General features: G+C 44.7%; 1 protein-coding gene across 4 annotated transcripts in view; it reads left to right on the forward strand.

Annotated features, from left to right (window-relative positions):
- CLSTN1 (calsyntenin 1) overlaps positions 1-26,782 on the forward strand; it is a 93,002-nt gene that overhangs the window by 58,583 nt on the left and 7,637 nt on the right. The window contains exons 3-11 of one of the 4 annotated variants that reach the window (XM_024125414.3): positions 6,820-6,849; positions 8,030-8,225; positions 9,620-9,828; positions 12,843-12,992; positions 13,107-13,292; positions 15,859-16,107; positions 16,418-16,539; positions 21,195-21,357; positions 26,187-26,243. In XM_024125414.3, the coding sequence (XP_023981182.1) occupies positions 6,820-6,849; positions 8,030-8,225; positions 9,620-9,828; positions 12,843-12,992; positions 13,107-13,292; positions 15,859-16,107; positions 16,418-16,539; positions 21,195-21,357; positions 26,187-26,243 (1,362 nt within the window). The remainder of the gene's footprint in view (positions 1-6,819; positions 6,850-8,029; positions 8,226-9,619; positions 9,829-12,842; positions 12,993-13,106; positions 13,293-15,858; positions 16,108-16,417; positions 16,540-21,194; positions 21,358-26,186; positions 26,244-26,782) is intronic. The other 3 variants (XM_024125416.3, XM_024125415.3, XM_024125417.3) reach the window with 3 other exon arrangements.

The following is a 26,782-nucleotide window of genomic DNA, read 5'->3' on the forward strand; positions in this document are numbered from 1 at the left end:
CGCGCAGGCTCAGCGGCCATGGCTCACGGGCCCAGCCGCTCCGTGGCATGTGGGATCCTCCTGGACCGGGGCATGAACCCGCGTCCCCTGCATCGGCAGGGGGACTCTCAACCACTGCGCCACCAGGGAAGCCCTCTTCATTCCTTTTTATTGCCAAATGATATTTCGATGTACGGATGGACCACATTTCATTCATTCATCCATCAGTAATGGGCATCAGAATTGTTTCCACTTTGTGGTGATTGTGAATAATGCTGCTGTGAACATTCATGTACGAGTTTCTGTGTGGACATCAGTTTTCAGTTCTCTTGGTTATACACCCAGGGGTGGAATTGATGCTCATCTACTCTTCCTGAAGCATGGTCCTCATCCTACCAAAGTGAGTAGCTGCACAGTCCAGGGAAGGGAACACCTGTCTCCTTCCCTCTTCTGTTGCCATGTTACCCATCCAACTACCCATCCAGCTGCTATACAGAACACTGCCCCCATGAGGCTGTAGCAGACGGGTACGTAGGAAAACAAACCCTAGAGCCAGCAGCCTGTGCTTGAATCCTGGCTCTGAAACTTACTGGCTGTGTGGCTTTGGGCAAATCACGTAGCGTCTCTGTGCCTCACTTTTCATCTCTTGTAAAATGAGGATAATATCACATACCTTACAGGGTTTGGGGAATATTAACTTATTTATGTATAAATATTGACGAGCTTAAAACAATGCCTGCTGTGTAGTAGGTGCTGTGTACAGTGTTTGCTGCCTCTGTTATGAATCTTTTAAAAATATTTCTTTACTTAACGTTCTGTGAGAACTGTTTTTCCATCTTTATCTAATAGTCTTCATAGTGTTCCATTTTCTCACTGATTTCTTAAATAACTTTTGGGTGAAGCAGAGCCTAGGTCCGGAGCCTTATTTTGATCTTATGTTGGTCTTGGTGGTGACGTTGCGTTTATTTTAACACCGTGATGATGGTGGTGGTGGAGGCAGCGGGCACATCTGACATTTATTGAGCTCTTCAATGTGGCCGAGGGTGTTCTCAGGGCTCTGCACGGTTACGTTGATTCTTTCCAGCAATCTCACGCGGTGGGTACTCTTATGCCCCCATTTTTCATATGAAGAAACGGAGACTCAGAGCATGTCTGTCAGCAGCATGACTACCGTATTCTCCATTCAATCCCCGGTCCCTAGACCAGCACCTGGGGCTAGTTGACACTTCCATAAATATTTGTAGAAGGAACGAGTGAGTTTGCCCAAGATCACACAGCTCACAAACAGGCGCGCTGCCTTCGAGCCAGGCGGTCTGACTGCAGCATGATTCTTAGTTTCACCGGGTCAGCTCTCATGATATTGACTTTACAACGTTGTAAACATTCTGGTCCACAGTCTCATCCCATCACAGGACCTGTGTGTGGGTAACCACTGGAGATTACTCATGCAGCCTCCGAAATAAATACCTGTGTAATGTGGGAAGCCTAGTCACCAAAGTGTGTTGTAAGTTGTCACTCATCAGACATTCATGTGGCGCGCACAGGGTCTGGCCCACATTGTTTTCTTGGGGGTGAAACTAAGAGAATAAAGTCTTGGTATTTGTCATGTATTTTAGGAAATCGAAACGACTCAATTCCTTATTCAGCCCCTTTTCCTTAATCTGCTGAAAGCCTGAGTAGAGGTGAGGGTAAGAACATGTATTGTATGTTTTATGTATTTAATGGGGAGTTAAAAGCTGGGACCACTTCACAGGCCACGTTTTTGCTGTTTTGACGGTTACCCCTTCTTCACTGCCTGTATCGGAAGCTGAACACCCTGCACTCCCTGCCCCCCTTTTTGAAGCTCTTCCCTTTAGTAGGTGGTTCCAGAAGCATTCTTTTTCCTGCCTTCCTAGACTGAGCACAGACAGTCTACAAGATTAGTTAAAACAATTATGATACGAATGGAATCCAAAAGAAATTTCAGGGCAAGAACGGGAACTTTACTTTTGTTGATATTAGAACCAACTCATATCTGTGCTACTTTTCTCCATAGGGCTTCACTACCTCACATCTCTGCCCAGTTTTGCTTTTTCAGCATGTGCAACTGGGCTGGCATTGTGTTTGCAGCAATGAGTTGGATGTATTAGGTTAAGCCACATGAAAATGCCATTTTTGTATATTGAAAATGTCAAAATACTTGAAAAAATGGAATGTCAGAAATTTTATATGACTCAGCCTAGCATAAGGCAATAATCAGTTGAGTAGCAGTTTTAAATAGGTGAGGATCTGGATGTCAGGACAGAAACTTCCTGTTAACAGTTACTGACTAGAGTGAACTCATGTTGGATGCGTTTGCCTCCAGGAAAGGTTTGAGATCAATAATCATTAAATATGAGGTGGCTTTGCTGAGTCTTCCAGAGGGTGCAAAAAAGCATTTCTCAAAACAATGATCGTCTAGGTGGGAAGGCAAAACCAGCATTGTCAGAGAGTTAAGCAGGGTTGCCAGGATGTTTATAGTTCAGTGTCAGGTGAGAGAGGCAGCGTGGTGTGGACTGGAGTTCATGAAAAGGCAAGGTGATGGGGGTTAAAAAAGGAAAGAGGGGCTTCCCCGGTGGTGCAGTGGTTGAGAATCTGCCTGCTAATGCAGGGGACACGGGTTCGTGCCCTGGTCTGGGAGGATCCCACGTGCCGCGGAGCAGCTGGGCCCGTGAGCCACAACTACTGAGCCTGCGCGTCTGGAGCCTGTGCTCCGCAACAAGAGAGGCCGCGATAGTGAGAGGCCCGCGCAGCACGATGAAGAGCGGCCCCCGCTTGCCGCAACTAGAGAAAGCCCTCGCACAGAAACGGAAGACTCAACACAACCAAAAATAAATAAATTAATTTAAAAAAAGGAAGGGAGGTGATTTCCAAAGGCAGGCTTGAGCTCCTGTCAAGGATGGGAAGGAGGTCCATGGGCAGTGAAGGGCGGAGGGGAGGCTGGGGCAGAGGTGGGAGCTGGCAGGGCTTCCAAAGAAGTGGGTGAATAGTTAGCTCGTGTGGCTTGTGGAGGAGCAGAGGGTTGGAAGTGAGCTCAGGGCTGCACGGTTTCTGTTGTTAAGCTGAATGGACAGGGTGTTACTTGCACGTGGTTTTCTAATCAAGTTTCTGTCCTGACATCCGGATCCTTACTTATTTAAAACGGCATCCAGTGAATTTTGTGTGGATGAAAGAGATTAATGTGGGGCTTTAAAATCCTCCAGCAAACAATCAAGTGAGAAGTTTGCTTGGGATAAACAGGCCAAACACCTTTTTTGTGAATCTTTTCCTCTTTTCTCTGCACCTCAGTTCCCTCAAGGGCACCATCAGCTGAAAACCCGGGCGTTCCTCCCAGCCCTTTCACGCTCTCTGCCCAGTGGGTTGGAAAGGCCTGTCGATCCTCCTAAAATCCCTTAAATATTTCCTGCTGACACCGCCTTAGTCTAGCTCTCATCAGATCTCATCTGAAATACTGCAGTCGCTCTAACGCATTCACTCGCCCCTCACCTGCTCCAGTCGGATCCATCTTCCGCATTAGAACCGGGGTCCCCGGTTGGACGAGTAGATGGACCCCGAGAAGTGCGTGTACTGGCCAGTCTGCAGACGGTGGCTTAGAAGACCCAGCAGAGGCACGAAGGCCACGCAGGTGGTATGGAAAGCCCAGGTCTGCCTGGGGTGAACTTCGTGCTGCTCCTGCTGCATCAAGCTGCCAGCCGGCGAGATGGTTTTTAAGTCATTCCAGGCAAAAGGACCCAGTTGACCTAGCTGTGTAATGAGCACCGTGGGTCTGAGGCACCAGATCCTAATGACGTAGCCCATTTGAGTAGTGACTTAGCTACAGGCGGTGGGGTATGTGGGGAAGATAACACGTGTGCGTTTTTGCTGTTCTCACTGTGAATAGATCCCGTCTTCTAGAGAGCAGCCTGGAAATACATGAGTTTCAAAGTAACGTCTGTTCTTAGATTTGATGCTCATCCGGTTGAGGTGTTGTTCCGTAGCAAGTGGTGGTAGAGGTGCGTGTTCAAAGCTGACGTACAAACTCCCATTCCTCCCTCCAGACCTTCCTTCCGTGGTTTCTCCCGTGTCGGCTGAAGGCAACTTCATCCTTTGCAGTTTCTCGCTCAGAATCCCTCGGCCTTGGCCTTACTTTCAGAACCCATCTGACCACTTCCCACCGTCCCATGTCCTCCCTGGTCTGTCCTTCAGCATCTCTGCCTGGGTCACTCCAGTGTCCACCTTTGCCCTCTGACAGACTTATTTTCAGCACAGCAGTCAGATGGATCCTTTCAGACTATGAGCCATATTTATTTATTTCTCTGCTCAAAACTCTCCAGTCATGCCCTTCTCACTTGAGGGAGAAGCTGCAATTGTGTAGTAGCTGCCGTAGCTTCAGATTGCTTGTCTGTATCTCACCTCATCTTTTGTCCTCCCCTGTGCTCAGCCACTGAGCAGCACACGCCTCCTTGTTCCTGAGCCGGGCCAGGCTCAGGTCTGCCTCAGGACCTTTGCACTCACTGTTCCCTCTGTGTGGAACTCTTCCCCAGATGAGCATGTGGTTTGCTCCCTTAGTTTCCTCTGGTTTCTACTCTGACGTTACCTTATCAATGCAGCCTTCCCCGGACACCTGAAGTAGAGTCTGGAAACACCCCAGTGCCTTCCTACCCTCGGAGTCCTCCCTCCCCCTCCTCCTAGCCTGATAGCCCGAAGGAGTGACTGAGGGAGTTTGAGCTTTTGGCAGACAGTTCCACTCTCCTCATCATCTCAGAAACAGTCTCAAGGACATTGCCTGAATGACGAGTGTCTTTAAACTCTTACTCAGCAATGCACCAAGTAGGCGGCATCACCCAGGTCAGAGGCTTCATCCCAGGGTGTTAAATCTCCCTTCCCTACACAGCTGCCTTGTCGGGAAAGCACGTGCTGTCACGGTGAGTGATGTGGGACAGCCTCACCATTTTCTCTTCAGAACAGCAAACTCCAAGTCAAAAACCGAGACGTTACCTCTGAATTAAAGCAGGGCAACTTGATTTATCTTAACATGTACTATGCTGTATTAGTATACACCCGAAAAGGGTGAATGTAATCTAGTGACTTAGCATTCTGGAAGACAGTTGGACACAGCTGGTACCCAGCAGTTCTGCTCATGGTGGATTCTAGAGCAGTGATCAGCCAGCCTTTCTGTAAAAAGCTGGTAGTGAGAGTTTGAGGCTTTGCAGCCCACAGGGTCTCTTTGGCAGTGACCCAACTGTGCCACTATGGGGGGAGGGGAAAGCAGCCCTAGACAAGACATTAGTAGGTCTGTGTCCCGATAAAACATTACTTATGGACAATGAAGTTTGAATTTCATGTAATTTTCTTGTGTCATGAAGTGATACACAGAAGCCATTTTCAGCTCGCAGGCCGTTCAAAATCATGCCCTGGCTGGACTTGACCTGCGGGTTGCCCCCCCGCCACTGAGCAGCGCTGTCCCGTAGAGCTTGTGATGGTGGTGGAATTCCCGTCCATGTCTCCATTCAGTAGTTACTAGTCACGTGTGGCCGTTGAGCCCTTGAAATGCAGCCACTGCGACCGAGGAACTGAGTTTTTAATATCACGCACTAAAATATGAATTTGAGTTCAATTTTTAGCAGCCCCACGTGGCTAGTGGCTCCTGTACTGGGCAGCACAGAACTGGAGAGAGCCTGTGTATGTACCCAGGAAGCAGGACAGAAGGGTGCACTGTAGCCTTGTTCATACACAGCGAAACACTGGAGTTACGGTGTGTTCCCACAATGGGAAATAATTACAGTGACAGCAGACGTTCGCGGAGCGCTTTCTTTGTGCTGGGCAGTGTTTTAAGCGCGTACGTTTTAGCTCGTTGGGTTCTTTCTCCCTGTGCGTGCTAGTGAGAGTGAACGAACTATGTGACTGCATATGCCAACAAGGACGAAGGCATCTCAGACACACACAGTTGGAAAAGGTCAAGTGAAAAAGCAAGTCACAAAAATTGCACACCGTATGATGAAACTCAAAAATAAACAAAATGAAACAACACTGTTGAGGGATATGCAAATATGTGGTAAAACCATTTAAAAAAAAAAAAAAAAAGGCAGGGAATTGAAGCTGTGTGACCTCTGGGGGGAGGGACGTTTTCCCGGCGAGGCCACGCTGAGTCCGGGGAGAGGGACTCCTGATCTTCTCGTTTCTACTCTGTAGGGGTTGTAGGGTGAGGTGAGCGGGATTTATATTGACTTGGGAGAACAGCTGTTTTCACAGAATAAAAGCCATGATGGTTGTAGCATCGCTACAGTTAGTACCGAATCTGGTTTCAGTTCACATTTAAGTATGTGTTCCATTAGAAGAGGGCTTTGTATTTGTTGCCTTGGTTGGGTACTTTAGGTGAGAAAACATTATTATTCAGCTCAAGAACAAAGGGTTAAAATAAAACCCCTTCCTCCAACTGTTTTGTTAAATCTAACGACGAGTTGAATGTTACCAGGATCCTAGCCACTGAGAACTTAGCTTGAAAATGAAAATCCGAAAACTGTAAAATAACAAGTAGACTTACTTAGAAACCGTTATCATCAAAGCAGTCATGAAGAGAAAAATCCTCACGACCCCTGAGGGTGTGGGGAGACTTTATAGCAGTATTTCATCACTAGGCTAGTGTAATCTGTGGTAAGTTGGATGCATAGAGATGTTTTGTTACTGAAGATGCAGTTTTGCTAAAGCTGGCTACTGAGTTTGTTGTTAAATTATGTCAAGCTTTTCTATGTAATATGTGCATCTTTGACTTTTTTTTTCCTTATTGTTTCGGCTTCCTTCTTTCCTGTATAACTGACATGGGTTTATCTTTTCTCCCTTTAGAGAGTTTTGAGGTGACAGTCACCAAAGAAGGTGATAAAGGGTTCTTTCTATGCCTCTTATGAACATTAACCCACTAACTTTGTTTATAAAATTGGGAATCAGCCCTTAAACAGAAGAAACTGTCGTGTTCTCTTACCCCTATTTATTCTCCTACTTTGTTTCTATTTTTAAGTATATTGATAGAAATTGTATGTAACCAGACCCTTGGTTAGAAATATCTGGAAATCAGACATCCATTTGAACTATATGGATAATCCTGTTTGTTTTTTTAAAATTGGATTTAAGAGATTCAGTTTGTAATCATTTTCTACTAGTTGTAATTTTGAAAGAGTTCAGTTTTATTTTTACGTGAAACACACTCTGAAGTTTTATACATACATCAAAGTATTTATATGTATTCTCCCGTGGGCCAGAATGGAAACCTAGATTTTAACTCCTAATTAAGCTTGTAGACCAACTTGGATGTGCTTACGTTCCCAGGCAGGCTTCTTTTTCAGGTCTGATAGGATAAAAGTCCGAAAGGAAGGCAAGTCTAGCAAATCCCTCCCGAGAATGGAAACTGTATCTTAATCGTAGCTGATAGCTGTTGAAATGGATGCCTGAAAAGTTGGTATTTCTACCTTTTTCTCATTCAGTAGTTTGTTTTGATTCCCTAATTTTAGCCAGGCTCATTGCACAGGAAGACTTGTTTCTTCGATACATATATATATTATTTTTTGTTTTGACAGACTTTCTGTAGTAATGGTGCTGAACCTATGCCTCACGCTTCTTCCTTTCTCAACACTTAACTGTGCCTTCTAGCCTCCTCTCTGGTCCAAATCAAAATAGCTGCCCAGCCCTCCCAGGTAGCTGGGCAGTTTCTCCGTGTTATCAGGCCTTGGCTGTTTGCTAATGAAACTACTTTGCCCTGGAGCTCTCTTAAGTACTCCTGTGAAATGCCTGTCTATATTTTTTCTCTTTCTCTCTTTTGTATTCCTGCATGAATGGATGCAAAGTTTAAACAAGTTGCTTGGAAAGCCAGAACATGCTTCTTTTTACTAAAGCCCCAGAACTTACCCCCTGTCCAAGCACAAGTGCCCTTGCTTTGTTCACAGACCCCCTAAACCCCTGGCTGCCAAATTGTTGTTGTTTATTTTCTTTGGGGGAGGAGGGGAGTGTGCCCTGGCTTTGTGTGGCGGAAATTCTAACCCATGCTGTTTTGACTCCCTAGGTGAGATTTGTGGATTTAAAATTCATGGGCAGAATGTCCCCTTTGATGCAGTAGTGGTGGATAAATCCACTGGCGAGGGAATCATTCGCTCAAAAGAGAAACTGGACTGTGAACTCCAGAAGGACTACACATTCACCATCCAGGCCTACGACTGCGGGAAGGGGCCTGATGGGGCCAACGTGAAAAAGTCTCATAAGTAAGTGAGCTGGACAAAGAGCGTGTGTGTGTAAGGAAAGTGGTGACAGTTGCCGCTGCCCCAAGACTTCTTGTTTTTGAAACATGAGGCGGAGGCTAGTTCCCAGTTGTCCCCAGTGAGATCGTAAGCTCTTTGAGGGCCGGTATCCTGTTTACCCTTGTGTATGGCTCCCAGCAAGTGCCTGGCACATAGTAGGTGTTGAATAAATGAACAAATGAGTAATTTTATCCCACCGGATACTCTAGTAAAGAAACTAGGGCGTTACATTGAAAATTCAAAAAGCCTACTTTTTCCCAGAGGAAGATATTTTGTTGTTACGTTTATCTTTTTTTTTTCCTGTAAATTTAAAGGGCATGAAATGCTTTTGAGCTGGTGGAAGAAGGCTGACTTCTGCACCCCATCCTGGGTGTGTTCACATCGTTCCTGCCAGTTGAGAACTACTGGTGTAACGGAGAAGATTGAACAAGACTTGGATTTAGCCTTTTTCTAGTCTTTTCTCCGCCCCTTACTAGCCCTTCGACATTAGGCAAATGTAACTTTGTCGCGTCTCAGTTCCTCCTTAGTGTGTTGGCTAAGGAAGGAGGATGCATAGGTGAGGTGAGGTCGCGTAACCCGTTGTGAGGGTCAGGATGGATGGGTGGCATTGGGGTGCGGAGGGTCTTGGTGAACAGTGGGGGTGCTGCGGGCCAGTGAAGCATGCCTCATCCTTTTTACGACGTGCGATATTATCATTTCCCTTGAGAAAGACCTCATTTCAGTCAGGGACCTTGTCTGATTCAGAAACATGCCCTGGTCAGTAGCACATGAGACTGACGGTTTTCCGTTTGTAGCCTGGTCTGATGATGCCCTAGTTTTCTTGTGCCCAGGCTGGGGAGATGGAACACGGAACCAGGAAGGGCAAGTAGAGGTCCTTCATTTGTTGGGTCAGCAGTGGGTGCTATCCCAGCAGTGGGTTCCTGATGGTCTCTATTCCACAGAAGCAGGGCAGAACTTGTTTTAATGCTCATAATTTCCCATCTTCTATCTGTACTTCTTAACCCTTCTTCCTAATTGTTTCCCGGATTTTGCAACAAAATATTTTTAACTTTTTGATTGGAGAGCAAACAGATGTCTGATATAGTTTATCACTTTTTGATTGGAGAGCAAACAGATGTCTGATATAGTTTATCTCCCTTCTGCCAGCCCTGCCACACATTGTCAAGAAAATCCCAAGTCTCTTATTTCATATTACTGCCTTTTTACCAGCTCTCTCACTCACGAGGACTTGGAAGAATCAACCAGATTCCTATTTTAACTTTAAAAGTTAAAGGAAATTTAAGAAGAGGGCGGAATTTTATTCTTGGGGTAAAAAAACAAGCAAAACACACAGCCTTTCCCCTCCCCGCTTCTTCCAGAGCAACTGTCCGTATTCAGGTGAACGACGTGAACGAGTACGCACCCGTATTCAAGGAGAAGTCCTACAAAGCCACGGTGGTGGAGGGGAAGCAGGATGACAGCCTCCTGAGGGTGGAGGCGGTGGACGCAGACTGCTCCCCCCAGTTCAGCCAGATCTGCAGCTATGAAATTGTCACCCCGGATGTGCCATTTGCCGTCGACAAGGACGGTGAGCACCCAGGAGCATTCTTTCCTCACCGCGGGGCGGGGTGGGCTAGGCAGCCCCTCTATGCCAGTCGGCTTCAAACCCAAACTTTGTCTGCACTTCGGTGAAACTCACAGTTAGTCCGTTCAGGCTGCTCTAACAAAATACCATAAACTTGGGGGGCCAAAACAGCAGACACTTACCTTTCACAGTTCTGGAGGCTGAGAAGTCCAAGATCAAGGGGCCGAACGTCAATGAGGACCTGCTTCTTGCTGTGTCCTCTCGTGGCAGGGAGAAAGCTCTAGTCTCTTTCTCTTGTAAGGACGCTAGTCCCGTCATGAGGGCTCCACCCTCATGACCTCATCTAAACCTCGTCACCTCCCAGAGGCCCCACCTCCTACTACCATCACATTGAGAGTCAAGAGTTCAACATAAGAAGTTGGGGGGACACACATTCAGTCCATAGCAAGACCTAACTTGGTGTGTCTGTCTCACATTTAATTTTTTTTGTTTTTTAGTTAAAGTGTAGTTGATTTACAGTGTTGTGTTAGTTTCAGGCATACTGCAAAGTGATTCAGTTTTACATATATATATATATATTTTTTTTTTCAGATTCTTTTCCCTTATATGTTATTACAAAATATTGACTATAGTTCCCTGTGCTGTACAGTAGGTCCTTGTTGGTTATCTATTTTTTTTTAAACTTTTTAAAAAAATTTATTTATTTTTGGCTGCACTGGGTCTTTGTTGCTGCGTGTGGGCTTTTTCTAGTTGTGGTGAGCAGGGGCTACTCTTCGTTGCGGTGCGCGGGCTTCTCATTGCGGTGGCTTCTCTTGTTGTGGAGCGCGGGCTCTAGGCGCGCAGGCTTCAGTAGTTGTGGCGCACGGGCTTAGTTGCTCCGTGGCACGTGGGATCTTCCCGGACCGGGGCTTGAACCCTTGCCCCCTGCACTGGCAGGCTGATTCTTAACCACTGCGCCACCAGGGAAGCCCTATTTTATATATAGTAGCGTGTGTATGCTTATCCCAATCTCCTAATTTATTTCCCCCCCTTCCCCTTTGGTAACCATAAGTTTGTTTTCTATGTCTATGGGTCTATTTCTGTTTTGTATGTAAGTTCATTTGTATAATTTTTTTTAAACATTCCACATTTAAGGGATATCATGATGTTTGTCTTTCTCTGTCTGGCTTACTTCACTTAGTATGATAACTGCTAGGTCCATCCATGTTGCTGCAAATGGCATTATTTCATTCTTTTTTATGGCTGAGTAATATTCCATTGTATACATATACCACATCTTTATCCATTCATCTGTCGATGGACATTTAGGTTGCTTCCATGTCCTGGCTATTGTAAACAGTGTTGCAATGAACATTAGGGTGCGCTGTATCTTTTTGAATTGTGGTTTTCTCCAGATATATGCCCAGGAGTGGGATTGCTGGATCATATGGCAGCTCTATTTTTAGTTTCTTAAGGACCCTCCATACTGTTCTCCATAGTGGCTGCACCAATTTACATTCCCAGCAACAGTGTAGGAGGGTTCCCTTTTCTCCACACCCTCTCCAGCATTTATTATTTGTAGATTTTTTGATGATGGCCATTCTGACTGGTGTGAGGTGATACCTCATTGTAGTTTTGATTTGCATTTCTCTAATAATTAGCGATGTTGAGCATCTTTTCATGCATGTACCTTTTGGCCATCTGTGTCTTTGGAGAAATGTCTATTTAGGTCACGTTTAAGTTTTTACTCTGTCCCCTCAAAGCCTCTTTTCTGGCACCAAATCTTGTGTTCTCTTATAGGGTGATCCTCTTTTTCCTTTCCCACCAAAATCTAATAAAAATCCCCCACCTGAGGTGTTTTTATTTTTTTATCTCCCTACCTTTCAGTCAGTGTGCATCCGAATGAGACTGCCTCTTAGTTTCGTTTTCTGTTCTCCATCAGATTTGGCTTCTCTGCCTCGTCTTGAAGATGAAGGTTGATACCTCGCTGCCAGACACCCTGCCATCCTTAGTAATTGACTAGAATTAACTTATTCTGGAGCACAGCTTCTTTATTAGGTTATGGCTTCTGATGATGCTGTGGTGTCTCCATTGTTAATGCACAGTCCAGAACCTTTGATGAAATGATGGACATTGCAAACACTTTGCAGACATTTGCACTCATGTTCAAAAAAGCAGGCTTCCGTTCTACTGGCTGCGGGTAGGAAATCTCTCTCTAACAAAGTAAATCTTTTAGCAAGAAGTATTGAATGCAGCTCCATCTTGTAGTTTTATAAATTTATTTATTTATTTTTATTTTTGGCTGTGTTGGGTCTTCGTTGCTGCGCGCGGGCTTTCTCTAGTTGCGGCGAGCAGGGGCTGCTCTTCGTTGCGGTGCACGGGCTTCTCATTGTGTTGGCTTCTCTTGTTGCGGAGCACGGGCTCTAGGTGCACAGGCTTTGGTAGTTGTGGCACGTGGGCTTTAGAGCGCAGGCTCAGTAGTGGTGGCACACGGGCTTAGTTGCTCCGCGGCATGTGGGATCTTCCCGGACCAGGGCTCGAACCCGTGTCCCCTGCATTGGCAGGCGGACTCTTAACCGCTGTGCCACCAGGGAAGCCCTCCATCTTGTATTTAATATTTGAAATACTTGAATTATTTTGTCTCTTTTATTCCCTTACATGTTAACTATTAAATCTTAAATATAAAACCAAATACAACTATAAGAATAAACGGAGCCTCATTCCTCTGCTTAAACAATCCTTCAGGGTGGATTTAGTGTGTGTTCAAGCTCAGGAAAGCATGAATGTTAATTATCTCAAGCATCAGTTTATTTCTATGTCAGTGTTTCCAGGGCTGAAAGCACGTGCATTTTGTGTTTCAGCATAGGACGACAGAAGTCAAAAACAGTGGGTTTGAAAATAATCGGGGGGGGAAAAAGAATCTGAATCACTTTGCTGTACACCTGAAACTGACACAATCAACTATACGTCCATTAAAAAAAAAAGAAGAGAGAAGCAGAACGGGTTTGGGTTCTCACTGTTGTTTTTCCTCTTGGAAGGTTATATAAAAAACACAGAGAAGCTGAACTACAGGAAAGAACAACAGTACAAGCTGACAGTCACGGCCTACGACTGCGGGAAGAAGAGGGCAACAGAAGATGTTTTGGTGAGGATCAACATCAAGCCCACCTGCACCCCTGGGTGGCAAGGTGAGCCTCACTGTCTCTCTGCTGCTGTCACACCTGCTCTGAAAATTTGTTCACCACGGAGACCTAACAGGAGTTTTCTTCCCGCCCCCGCCGCCCTTGTGTGGGCCCACACAGGATGGAACAACAGGGTCGAGTACGAGCCTGGCACCGGTGCTTTGGCGCTCTTCCCAAACGTCCACCTGGAGACATGTGATGAATCGGTGGCCTCAGTGCGGGTGACGGTGGAGTTGGAGACCAGCCACATAGGGAAGGGCTGTGACCGCGACACCTACTCTGAGAAGTCCCTTCACCGGCTCTGTGGTAAGGAGGCGAGAGAGGGACCCTGAACCCCTAAAAGTCTGTTCAGGGGTGTGTGTGTGCGCGTGTGTGTGCGTGTGTGCGCGCGCGCCTGTGCATTTGGAGAACCACTGATTTGAAGCAAGTATTTCTCTAACATGCATTGAGAATCATCAGAATAGGCGTTCTGTAGGTGGAGTGAGCTTTAAATGAAATGAGACGTTTATGTAAGGACTGAAGGAAAAAAAAAGCTATAGGTGATGCAATAGCTTTTGGCAAACGTGAAGTAGAAAATGAAAGCTAAGGAAACCTGCGTCGAATTTATAGTCTTTCTGTCCCACAAGCAAGGTGTGGAGCAGCTGAGAGACAGAATGATCGCAAATCTGACCCAAGGCTAGTTCTCCATCTTCACCGTCAGTTTGGATATTTTTCTGGTTTGTCTGAATATTTTTCTGGTGAGGTATGGATGCCTCTTGGGGAAAATGCTGAGGAAGGAATGTTCCACTTGGCCGGTGGTAAAACACCAGTAACTTCAGGGGCCTCTTGATGCTCGGAAGGGCCTTTTGTAGGGAGCATTTTCCAGTACTCATCTGTCTTTTCACTAAGTGATAGCGACAGTTAGATTTAGGCAACCAGTTTTCTTTCAGAATTGGAAATTGTCATATGAAGAATAAGCAAAAGGGAAAAAGTATATTCTCTGCTGGCTCATCCTGATTCTGAATCCAAATATTCATAATCATGTACCCAAGTGTATGTAAGTGAAGAGGTCTGGAATATTTTCTATTTTATACTGTGTAAGTGTAGTGTAAAAATTGTACGTTCTCGTAATGCCATTATTTTTTATGGTATTAAATGAACATTCTCTCAGCAGAACAGTTTAAAGGTAGAAAGAATTTTCTCTTTGAGCGCTTACTGTACGCTAGGTCCTTCCCCATGTGCTATTTCATTTAATCTTCCCGTCAGGCCTGCAGAGGTGGCGGCATCGGCCTCGTCTTTCATTAGTTGAGGCCGAGGGAGGCTGGGTCGCTTGCCCAAGGTCACACTTTTAGGAAGTGGCCGAGCTGGGATTTGGACCAAGATCGTACGATACTCAAAAGACCAGGCGGTCCCAGCCAAGGCGTGCTTCCCCTAGGAATAGAGAAGTCAAGGGCCCGGTGGCTGTGAAAGGTTGCAGAATCCTCTGTGGATGAATTTAAAAGAAAATCGAGCCTGGCAGCGTGGGTAACAGAAGTTGTGAAAATGTTTCATGTTCTTTGGCTTAGTATCCCATTTCTAGGAGTTTATCCTAAGGGAATAGGCATGGAGACACACAGGAGTCCTTGTCAAGGCAAGGTCTGTCACAGAGAAAAAATAGGGACAACTCCATGTGCACAGGACACATCAGTTAAATACATCACAGCTCAAATTCTATACAATGAAATGCTATTCAGACATTTTAAATTATGCTGTAAAGGATGTTACTGGGAATATATGTAGGTATGTACATAGCAGGACTCCATTTTTATAATATATTCATGTTATACGTATTTTATAACATATATTCATAGGTATTATACATATTTTAATAATATGTGTACATTCATAAAGAAAGGACTGGAAGTGTTTATACCCAAATGTTAATAGTGGATATGTTGGGGTGGGATCACAAGTAATGCTTCTTTTTTTTTCCTCTTTTTAAAATTTTTTTATTGACGTATAGTTGCCGTACAACCTAGTGATTCACAGTTTTGAAAGGTTATACTCCTCTTTTTTTCCTTTAAAAAAAAATCCGTGGTTATCATTTATGAATCTTTTAAATAATAAAAACCCTTATTTTTGAGGAAAAGTAAACTGAAACTAGCAAACTGTATAACAATTAAGATAAAAGTGGTACCTTAATACGTGCACCCCAGTGTTCATAGCAGCACTGTTTATAATAACCAAGACATGGAAGTCACCTAACTGTCCACTGACAGATGAATGGGTAAAGAAGATATGTATATATATGTGTGTGTATATATGTATACGCACGCATACACACACACAGTGGAATATTACTCAGCCATAAAAAAGAATGAAATATTGTCATTTGCAGCAACATGGGTGGACCTAGAGATTATCATATTAAGTAAAGTAAGTCAGACAAAGACAGATATCATATGCTATCGCTTATATGTGGAATCTAAAAAAATATATACAAACGAACTTATTTATAAAACAGAAATAGACTCACAGACATAGAAAACAAATTTATGGTTACCAAAGTGGGGGAGGGGGGGATAAATTAGGACTTTGGGATAAATATATACACACTACCATATATAAAATAGATAAACAAGCAGCTACTGTATAGCACAGGGAACTATACTCAATATCTTGTACTAACCTATAACAGAAGAGAATGTAAAAAAAAGAATATATATATTTATATATGTATGTGTAACTGAATCACTGCTGTACATCTGAAACTAACACAACATTGTAAATCAACTCTAGTTCAATTTAAAAAAAAAAACAAAAAAACAGAGACGGTACCTTAGCGTGGCTTTGAAATGCTTATACCTTTTGAGTTTGTCGCATGATGCATAGTGAGTGTCTCCATGTTGCTTAGGCGCTGCGTCTGGCACAGCTGAGCTGCTCCCTTCCCCGGGCGGCTCCTTGAACTGGACCATCGGCCTCCCCACTGACAATGGCCACGACAGCGACCAGGTCTTCGAGTTCAATGGCACTCAAGGGGTGAGGGTCCCAGATGGCGTCGTTTCCGTCAACCCCAGGGAGCCTTTTACGATCTCTGTGTGGATGAGGCACGGGCCGTTTGGCAGGAAGAAGGAGACGGTCCTTTGCAGCTCAGACAGAACAGGTGGGTGAGCTTCGCTGTAAGGGGCGTCCGCCGCAGTGGTGCCTGGAAGTGGGCACCTTGTTCGAACCCTGAAGGCTCCCACACGCTCTCGGTGACACACGTTGTTCTGTGCTCAAGACACTGCAGTGGTCTCTGGGCGTTTGTTAGCTTTACTCAGTGGATTGGGCCCCTCTTCTCAGTAAAGCCCAAGCGTATTTTTTCCTAAACCCTGCCTTGGCCCACCATGGGGCGTCCACCCATTAAAGAAATAGCTTTTATTTCTCCTTTGGGTCTTAAGTCGGCAGTTTACTAGTAGAATTACTCTTCGCAGATATGAACCGACACCATTATTCACTCTATGTCCACGGCTGCCGGCTTATTTTCCTCCTCCGTCAGGATCCTTCAGAAGAGAAGAAATACAGACCTGCAGAATTCCACTGGAAGTTGAATCAGGTGAGTGCATGGAAAGCTCACTGCTATGGATGTTTTTCAGAGAGATGAAACGGGCTCTGTGACCGTGAACAGGACCAGCTGTTTATGGGCAGAGGGTTTATTTAAGATTTCATGATTTCTGTGTCTGTGGGTAATAGGACAGCAAATTAAATCCACTGAACTCCTTTTTACTGAAAGCCTAAGTTTGTTTTTTTTACACGTACGTGTTTTATACATAAAATGTTAATACAGGCGACCTCATTGTATTGTGCTTCACAGATATTGCAGTTTTTATAAATTGAAGGCTTGTGGCAACCCTGCATTGTCAGATAATGTTAGCATTTTTTAGCAGTATTTTTAAATTAAGGTATGTACACGGTTATTTTTTAGACATAATGCAGTTGCACACTTAATAGACCCCACAGTATAGTGTACACATAAATTTATATGCACTGGGAAACCAAAATAAATTGGTAAGACTCGCTTTATTGTGATACTCGATTTATTGGTGTGGTCTGGAACCAAACCTGTGATATCTCCAAGGTGTGCCTGTATAAAGAAATGATATGTTTTAAATCCCAAATATCGTGTTATAATTTATTGAGATAAGCAGCACGTGCTTAAAAATTGGGATTGAGGTCCTTGTATTTGTTTATTATTTAAGGCCTTGGCTCCCAAATTGTTCCAAGGACCCTGGGTGCCTCAGCAAATTCGGGGGTGCGATGGGCTATTTTAAATATTCAAGGAACCAGCAGTCTTGACGTCTTTCAGACATCACATGAACTATTAGCTCGTGGGAATTAATAGTTTCAACATTAGAGCACGTTATACTTCTTGTGATGATGTCATATCTTTGCAAAGCTGATTTCCTAACAGTTGCTATGATAAAAATCAAGTGTCATGTGCAAAGAATCAATGTGTTACAGGAAATGAGGAGATGCTGTAAACTGAGAAAGCCTTTTCATTAAAATCACAGCAGGTCGTTTCCTCTTGTGATTTACAGTTGGGACAAGAAGGAAACCTGAGCTTAATTTATTTGCCTCGTGGAGTTTGTGGGTAAGAGCTGACATAGTGTTATATGTGCCTGTAGCTGGTGAACTATAACATTGTCTGAAACAGTTACAAGATAGATAGATACCTAAGAGCACATATGAGAAAGGAAAAAAGTATGTGATGGTGGAAAGATGAAGTGACTGTCCAGTTGGCAGTGTTCATCTCTTACTGTTGTAATTTTTATTTACATAGATCATTTCTTTCTCGGAAACTTTTGTCATCAGTTTTTTCAAGAAACTAAGAAAGGTATCATCCAGAAAAAAATTTTGCAATGTAGGTAGACATTTTAGGTATAGTTCTGTTTTAGTAACCACAGTCTACACTTATATATGCAGTTTCTTCTGATTACATGTTTTAGAAACTTTATCATGGAAAATTTCACACATAGGTAAAAGTGGACAGATTAGTGAACAATTTTTTGTTCAAATTGTCTCATAGATGTTTTCGTGTTTACAAATTTGTTTGAATCAGGATCCACATAAGGGGCCATACACTGGGATTGGCTGATAGACGTTTTGAGTTTAATCTCTAGATTTTCCTCTTCTCTCTTGGAATTTCTTTGGTGACAAACATGCTCCTCTCTCTGTGGTGTCATTTAACACGCTCCTCTCTCTTCCTTATACCCTGTAAATTGGGACTGGGCTCTAAAGGCTTGATCAGAATGGGGTTTGTATGTTTCTGATCTGTTTAAGCTCCCTTGGGTTGTTTCTCTTTGTGATTTAAGCAGCCGTCAGTGTCACCACCCTTGTGGCACTTGATCTCTGGTCACTTGGGTCGTAGGAAGTGTGTTCTCAGGAAGGGCTCATGGGAACAGTCAATTCCTGAGTTCTTACATGTTGTTTTAATAGTTTGTTTGTGGCCTTTATACTGAAGGTCACTTTGGCTGGGTGTAACATCTCTGGCTCGGATGTAAGATTTCCAAGAACAGAAAATCTGTCTCTCCATTGAGTTCTGATGTAAAATGTTGCTGTTAAAATCTGACAACAACCTGATTTTCTTTCCTTCATAAAACATTCAGTCTTTTTGTTTGGATGACCATGGGATGTGGTTTTTTTTTCTTCTTCTTCTTCTTTTTTTTAAGGTCATTTAATTTTACGAATATGTCCTTGTTGTTTTAGGTCTGTTTTCCCAGATATGTGGTATGCCTTTTAGTATCTAGTTTCAAAAGTTTTGGTATTTCAGGAAAGTTTTTGTTATAGTTTTTAGTATTCTCTTCTATTGCTTTGGTTTCCCTCTCTGGGGACTCTAATCTTTTGTTGATATTCTTTACCTGTTTTCTGTATCTTTCCCTTTTGTTTAAATCATTCCTGTGCTTTGTCACCTCATTTCTGAGTTGCTCTAATTACAAACTATGTTCTTCTGTTTTGTCATTTTCCTCATGTCTTTTAGCGTGTTTTGAAAAATAACAGATTATCATTTTCATCTCTTTTGTTAGGTATGTCTTTCAGGTATGGTTTCATTATCGGAAGGGAGGTTATTCCCTTTGGTTGTCTTTTTTTTTTTCTTTTAAAAACTTTTTGGGATTGAGTCGTGATCATTCCCCCCCTCCTCAGTTTTACATGAAATTAGCTTTCCTACACTTTGAAAAGCATGACTTTTTTTTTTTCCCCCTAGCTTTAGGGTTTGATCTCTCCCTTCTGTTGTTTTCATAAAGTATTTTTTTTAAAATGTGGCTTCACACACTCTGGTATCACCTGGATCAGAAGCCCTGTTGCTTTCCTCCACCCGACTTGTTTCAGCATTCATGTAGTAACTTTGTCACCAGTGTTGTCGTGGGTGTTGTCTGTGGTTTGGGGTTTTACTACCCTAATCACCGTGTTTTCAAGGAAGTTAAAAAATTATACTAATTCTCCTACTCTCTTCTCAGAATATGCTCGTGGTATTTCCCAAGAAACCTGTACTATTTTAAAAACTGGGGGTGTAATATAAATTACTTTCTGAAGCAGCATATATTACAGAACTTGTTTTAAATAAAGAAACTAAAATTAAGATCTGTCTCAAAAGTGAATTACTGTGCAATTTCTTGATTTAGAAATATGTGATTATACATTTATACACATGTACATTATGCATATATTATAAACATATATACAATATTAGAGATTTGAATATTTTCCTCAGACTTATCAAGAGCAGCTGCTTTTCTTTGGGGGGTAATCTTTGGTAATTTCTTCATTTATTTTGATGTTTCTGGTCTGTTTTAGCTCTTGATTTCTCCTTGGTTCAGTTTCTTAGAATTTAAAGGTAAATTGGGCAAGCTTTTTATTTATTTATTTATTTATTATTTCTAAATATTTATTTTTGGCTGTGTTGGGTCTTAGTTGCGGCACGCGGGCTGTTCGTTGCGGCACGTGGGCTTCTCTCTAGTTGTGACGCAGGGGCTTCTCTCTAGTTGCGGTGCGCAGGCTCAGTAGTTGTGGTGTGCGGGCTTAGTTGCCCTGCTGCATGTGGGATCTTAGTTCCCCAACCAGGGATCAAACTCATGTCCCCTGCATTGGAAGGCAGATTTCTTAACCACTGGACCACACAGGGAAGTCCCTGGGCAGGCTTTTTAAAAATACAGTTTTAGAAATTTCATCCCATAGCGTCTCCTTCTCTGCCTGTCCCTGTTCTTGCATGTCTGCCTCTTCCTCTAAAGCCAGAAATCAGGGAATGCCAGACCAGCCAGGCCTGGGAGACTGCAGACCAGCACCCCACGTGACAACAGGGGAGATACTGGGGAGCTGCTCCTCCATGATAGGAGAGGAGCTCAGTTGAATTTGGCCATCTGAGCTGTATGTTCGTATTTATTTAGACCATCACCTTTGAACCGAAAAAGAAAGCACATATGCTGTAGTGGGCCTCGTTCAGAAACTGGAGGCATTTTTCATTTTTAAAAAATTATTTATTTATTTATTTATTTATTTATTTTTGGCTGCGTTGGGTCTTTGTTGCTGTGCGCGGTCTTTCTCTAGTTGTGGTGAGCGGGGGCTGCTCTTCGTTGTGGTGCGTGGGCTCTCGTTGCGGTGGCTTCTCTTGTTGCGGAGCACAGGCTGTAGGCGCGCGGGCTTCAGTAGTTGCAGCACGTGGGCTCAGTAGTTGTAGCTCGCGGGCTCTAGAGCTCAGGCTCAGTAGTTGTGGTGCACGGGCTTAGTTGCTCCGTGGCGTGTGGGATCTTTCCGGACCAGGGCTTGAACCCGTGGCCCCTGCGTTGGCAGGCGGATTCTTAACCACTGCGCCACCAGGGAAGTGCCACATTTTTCATTTTGATCCAGAAAAGGAATGGCCAGCCCCCTGGGTGGTGTCCATCCTGCCGATACTAGAATTTCCTGGTGTCATGCTCTTGGCAGAAGGGAAGCGGGCAGCTCCCTGTCTGGGGTCCTGTCACATGACAGATGAGTAGCGCCCCCAAGTCTGAAGTGTCCTAGAGATGGTAGTGTCACCTTGACCTTTTGGGGTGAGATGCGGTGGGATGAGACGTATTTTGGTGTTGTCATTTTAGGTCTTTTCCTTTTTAGGAAGACAGAGGTTCATTCTGGGTGACTCGTTCTCGTGTCCAGCTGTGTCGCTCTCATGGCTGCGTCTTTGGGTGAGAGGGAAGGTGGACGTTTCACATTTAACCACCCACCCCCTTGGCCTTGTAGGTCTGTGACGAGGAATGGCATCACTACGTCCTCAACGTGGAAATCCCAAACGTGACTCTTTACGTGGACGGCGTCTCTCACGAGCCCTTCTCCGCGACTGAAGACTACCCACTTCACGCCTCCAGGATCGAAACCCAGCTCATGGTGGGAGCTTGCTGGCAAGGTAACGGTCCTCGGCACCCCGTCCCCGCCAGGCGTCGAGACTTCAGTACCTCTTCTCTGCTCCGTTGGTGGAAACAGGCTCCTCTCAGAGTCTCGCGTCCCTTACTGTCCTCTCCTTTCTCTTTTCCTTCCCCTGCCCGGTGTAGCCTTTCTGCGGGGCACGGCTGCTGCCAGGCTCCAGGAGGGCTCTATTTACGAAGCTTGATGCAGGCGTTAAAGGATGGGAACTCCTTTCCCGGGGGTCCAGGAGGAGATATGCAGAGGGAGAGTGTCATGGAGGACCCTGTTTATAAATTATTTATAAATTAACCTGTTCGTTGGAAAGTTCACAAAAACAGAGAGGCAACCATCAGGCCCAGACACGTGAGTTGCTTCTGCCAGGAGGGCTCGTCAGAGCGATGAGCACTTGATAACCTGGCGGGAGCAACTTCAGTGCGGATTGGGGGAGCGTCCGTGGCCTCGCTGCTGCAAGACCAGGACGGGATGTGAAGACAGCCACCAGCGAGACGATACCTTTTATTCTTGTTTTCTGAGTGGCAGGCTGTGTGCCAGTGGCTTCACATACGTTATCTCATCAATCCTAATAATACGTTTGTGGGGGCAGCAGCTCTTTTTATCCCTATTTCATAGCTGAAAAACCGGGGCTCAGAGAAGCAGTGAGCTGTGTTACCAGCTGGTTATGTGGTGCTAGGATTTGAACCGCTGGAGCCAGTGCACTCAGGCCCAGCGTTCTGACCCACCAAACCAGGGGTGCTAACCTTTTCTGTGCCACCGAGTCCTTTGGTGGTCTGTGAAGCCTATGGACCTTTCTCAGGATAATTTCTTATTAGTCTATAAAACAAAATAAAATACGTAGGATTTCAAAGGCGACCAATTAAACTGAAATACAGTCATCAAAGTACTAAAAGGATAAATTTGTAAAGTAGTAACACCTGTGCCGCTTTATTAACTCATGAAGATCAGGCACCTCCATTAACTGCCAGGAGGCAGAGCAGGAGGGGCTTTGTAACCATGCTGTTTATCTACGACAGAGCAGCTGGTAGGACATGATATCTGTCGGCACAGTCATAGTTTCTTCTAATATTCCTGTGATTTGTAGCTGACGTTTATAACCAAAGGGAAACTAAATTTTAGGAGTTAGTAAAAATTAAGCATGGGATTTTTCCCAGACCCCTTGGTCTGCCCTCAAGGTTCATGGGCCCCCCCCACCTCCAACTTTGCCCTTGACTCTGTGTTGTGTCGCTTTAGGGTGTCATCATCACTACACGTACCTGCTAAATAGGCCTTCTTTTCCTTCCCTTTGGAAACATTATACCTTGAGTTAGGTTAGAAATTTATGAAAGAGCCTCACTGCCAAGACAGTTTTGCTGCTTTTAGGAGAATCTGAATTTCATACATTTCCTGCAGATCCTTTCAGATGAAAAAGAATGACAGTATTTCACAGTGAACTTCTTCAGCAAATTCCCAGGTTTATTGTTGGTGACAATCCATCTGTGAGAAAGTAGAACGTGAGACCAAGGAATGAGGAATAAATTATTAGAAAGTTTTTAGTTGTTACCCTTAAAACTTCAGGAAGCTTTTAGTTGTTACCCTTAACATTTCAGGAAGCTTTTAGTTGTTACCCTTAAAATTTCAGGAAGCTTTTAGTTGTTACCCTTAAAATTTCAGGAAGTTTTTAGTTGTTACCCTTAAAATTTCAGGAAGCTTTTAGTTGTTACCCTTAAAATTTCAGGAAGCTTTTAGTTGTTACCCTTAAAATTTTAGTTCAAACTTCCTTCCCCAAATTAAACAATTTCTGAGTAATGATTTTAAAAATAAGAATAAGAATACAAGGGACTTCCCTGGATGTCCAGTGGTTAAGACTCTGCGCTTTCACTGCAGGGGGCACGGGTTTGATCCCTGGTCAGGGAACTAAGTAAGATCCCACATGCTGCACGGCGTGGCCAAAAAAAACCAAAGAATAAGAACACAAGTGTTGGACTTCCCTGGTGGCGCAGTGGTTAAGAATCCTCCTGCCAGTGCGGGGGGCACGGGTTCGAGCCCTGGTCTGGGAAGATCCCCCATGCCGCGGAGCAACTAAGCCCGTGCGCCACAACTACTGAGCCTGCGCTCCAGAGCCCGCGCACCACAACTCCTGAGCCTGCGTGCTGCAACTACTGAAGTCTGTGTGCCTGGAGCCCGTGCTCCGCAGCAAGAGAAGCCACTGCAATGAGAAGCCTGCGCACCGCAACCAAGAGTAGCCCCCGCTCGCCACAACTAGAGAAAGCCTGTGCGTAGCAATGAAGACCCAACGCAGCCATAAATAAATAAATAAATAAATATTTTTTTAAAAAGAGGCATGATACTTACATATTTAAAAAAAAAAAAGAATACAAGGGTGAACCTAAATGTTATTTTGTATTCTGGGTACTTTGTTACATGGGTTACAATACCCCTCCCCCGCCCCCCGTCCCACCCTGCCTTCCTCTTCATGTCACGGTGTCTCTGCCATCAGATGGCAATCACTTTTCATCCTTTCTCATCTCTTTCTACCTCAGCCCTCTCAGCATCCTCCGCCAGAAGAATCTGCCTAAATTTCCAAACCAAACACAAGTTTTAAAAATTTTAGTTAATGGGGGGAAGAAGATCTCCTTTCTTCCTTTCAGGGGATTTGAAGTCCCTTTCCCTTCAAGTTCACTGTGGGAAGCCTGGGCTGGAGGCCCGCTTCATGGGATCAACGGAAACGTCAGTTGTAACTGTGTGTTAGGGGGACGATTTCAGGAAGCTTTTAGTTGTTACCCTTAAAATTTCAGGAAGCTTTTAGTTGTTACCCTTAAAATTTTAGTTCAAACTTCCTTCCCCAAATTAAACAATTTCTGAGTAATGATTTTAAAAATAAGAATAAGAATACAAGGGACTTCCCTGGATGTCCAGTGGTTAAGACTCTGCGCTTTCACTGCAGGGGGCACGGGTTTGATCCCTGGTCAGGGAACTAAGTAAGATCCCACATGCTGCACGGCGTGGCCAAAAAAAACCAAAGAATAAGAACACAAGTGTTGGACTTCCCTGGTGGCGCAGTGGTTAAGAATCCTCCTGCCAGTGCGGGGGGCACGGGTTCGAGCCCTGGTCTGGGAAGATCCCCCATGCCGCGGAGCAACTAAGCCCGTGCGCCACAACTACTGAGCCTGCGCTCCAGAGCCCGCGCACCACAACTCCTGAGCCTGCGTGCTGCAACTACTGAAGTCTGTGTGCCTGGAGCCCGTGCTCCGCAGCAAGAGAAGCCACTGCAATGAGAAGCCTGCGCACCGCAACCAAGAGTAGCCCCCGCTCGCCACAACTAGAGAAAGCCTGTGCGTAGCAATGAAGACCCAACGCAGCCATAAATAAATAAATAAATAAATATTTTTTTAAAAAGAGGCATGATACTTACATATTAAAAAAAAAAAAAGAATACAAGGGTGAACCTAAATGTTATTTTGTATTCTGGGTACTTTGTTACATGGGTTACAATACCCCTCCCCCGCCCCCCGTCCCACCCTGCCTTCCTCTTCATGTCACGGTGTCTCTGCCATCAGATGGCAATCACTTTTCATCCTTTCTCATCTCTTTCTACCTCAGCCCTCTCAGCATCCTCCGCCAGAAGAATCTGCCTAAATTTCCAAACCAAACACAAGTTTTAAAAATTTTAGTTAATGGGGGGAAGAAGATCTCCTTTCTTCCTTTCAGGGGATTTGAAGTCCCTTTCCCTTCAAGTTCACTGTGGGAAGCCTGGGCTGGAGGCCCGCTTCATGGGATCAACGGAAACGTCAGTTGTAACTGTGTGTTAGGGGGACGTAGGAGCTGTGTGGGCTCCGGGGCTCACCTGTGCACACCTGGCCTCGTCCCCGTGTGGCCGCAGCAGGAAAGGTGGTGAGGCCTGCACCGTGGTGTGGGGCGGGGAGAGGGAAGCCGTGCACCCACTGCGTGGTCTGGAGAGAGGAAATTCTGTCCTCCGTCGCTGGGTGGGTGCCTCCCGGGAACCACAGCCGCCGTCCCCAGACCCGTCACCGATTTTGTTTCTCTGGGTGAGTTCCTTAACCTCTGACTCTCCCTTTCTGTTCAGAAAAACTGGTTAAAAATGCCTTCTTTCCTCTGTCACTTGGAAGCCAAAGTCTAAACCGATGTGAACTCCTTTTGAGCTTTCAAAAAAGACATACATGTTCACTACATACCAGGCTTTGGACGCTGACACGTGTCTTCCCCGTTAAAAAGGCCGGCGCTGTGGTCCAGGGTGGGTGCCTTTTGCACCAGGTACATCTCTGCCATCAGCGCCAGCTGCCACCTCGCAGTGTCCTGCCTGGACAGGTTGAGGAGATCAGTGAATTCAGTGCACAGCTGTTACTCATCTCATTTTGAATCCGACCTGTGTTTTGGCAAGGAGGCTGCGGGAAGGTGGAATAAAAGAATGGAAAGAGATAAACAACAAGGTCCTATTGTCTGGCGCAGGGAACTACAATATATTCAATATCATGTGATAAACCATAATGGAAAAGAATATGAAAAAGAATATATATGTATAATTGAATCGCTTTGCTGTAAAATTAACACAATATTGTAAATCAACTATACTTAAATAAAATAAATTTAAAAAAAAAGAATGGAAAGAAGCACGGGGTGGGTAAATATCCCTTTGGGAAAAGGTGACCAAGTACAGGTTTCATCCAGGTGTGGAGTATGTCCCCAAGAGGGATGGGAGGGGAATTTTTCTCTTTGTGTTTGTGTTTGGTAGCTTTTCAAAACTAATTTTCAAGGTCCAGTTTGAAGAGCCTAACCTCTTGGTCCTTTTCTATTGTCTGTCTTGCTTTTCTACAGAGTATTCAGGAGTTGAAAATGACAATGAGACTGAGCCTGTGCCTATGGCCTCTGCAGGTTGCTGGACTTTCTTGCCTACGGTTCACTATTGTGTTTCATTTAAAGACGAGACATCAATTCATTGTGCATTTCGCATGAGACACCCAAGTTGCATTTTGGTCCCAGACACTATTTGAGCTGCTGCTTTGCCTTACGCTACCCCACTGCATCATGGGATTTCCCTTTTCTGCCCATTCTGATCCCAGTTGAAGTGAGAGCAAATGACTCATTAATGCAATGTACTAATGGGAATTTTTTTTTTTCCTCATCAAATTTTACCCCATCCCACTGTGTGAGGCGTCCCGCTGAAATCTCACAGGCTAAGTTTGGTTGGGAGGCCGCCTCCTGCTTCTCGTGTGTCTGAACCAGGAGACAGGAAAAGACTCGTGTCTAGATATTCTGTCCTGACTGATAATAAGTTTTTTTTTTGTTTGTTTTTCGTTTTTTTTTTTTTTTTTGCGGTACGCGGGCCTCCCTCCGCTGTGGCCTCTCCCATTGCGGAGCACAGGCTCCGGACGCACAGGCCCAGCGGCCATGGCTTCACGGGCCCAGCCGCT

The sequence above is a fragment of the Physeter macrocephalus genome, chromosome 3 (genome assembly GCF_002837175.3).
Source record: "Physeter macrocephalus isolate SW-GA chromosome 3, ASM283717v5, whole genome shotgun sequence".
NCBI classification, from domain to species: domain Eukaryota; kingdom Metazoa; phylum Chordata; class Mammalia; order Artiodactyla; family Physeteridae; genus Physeter; species Physeter macrocephalus.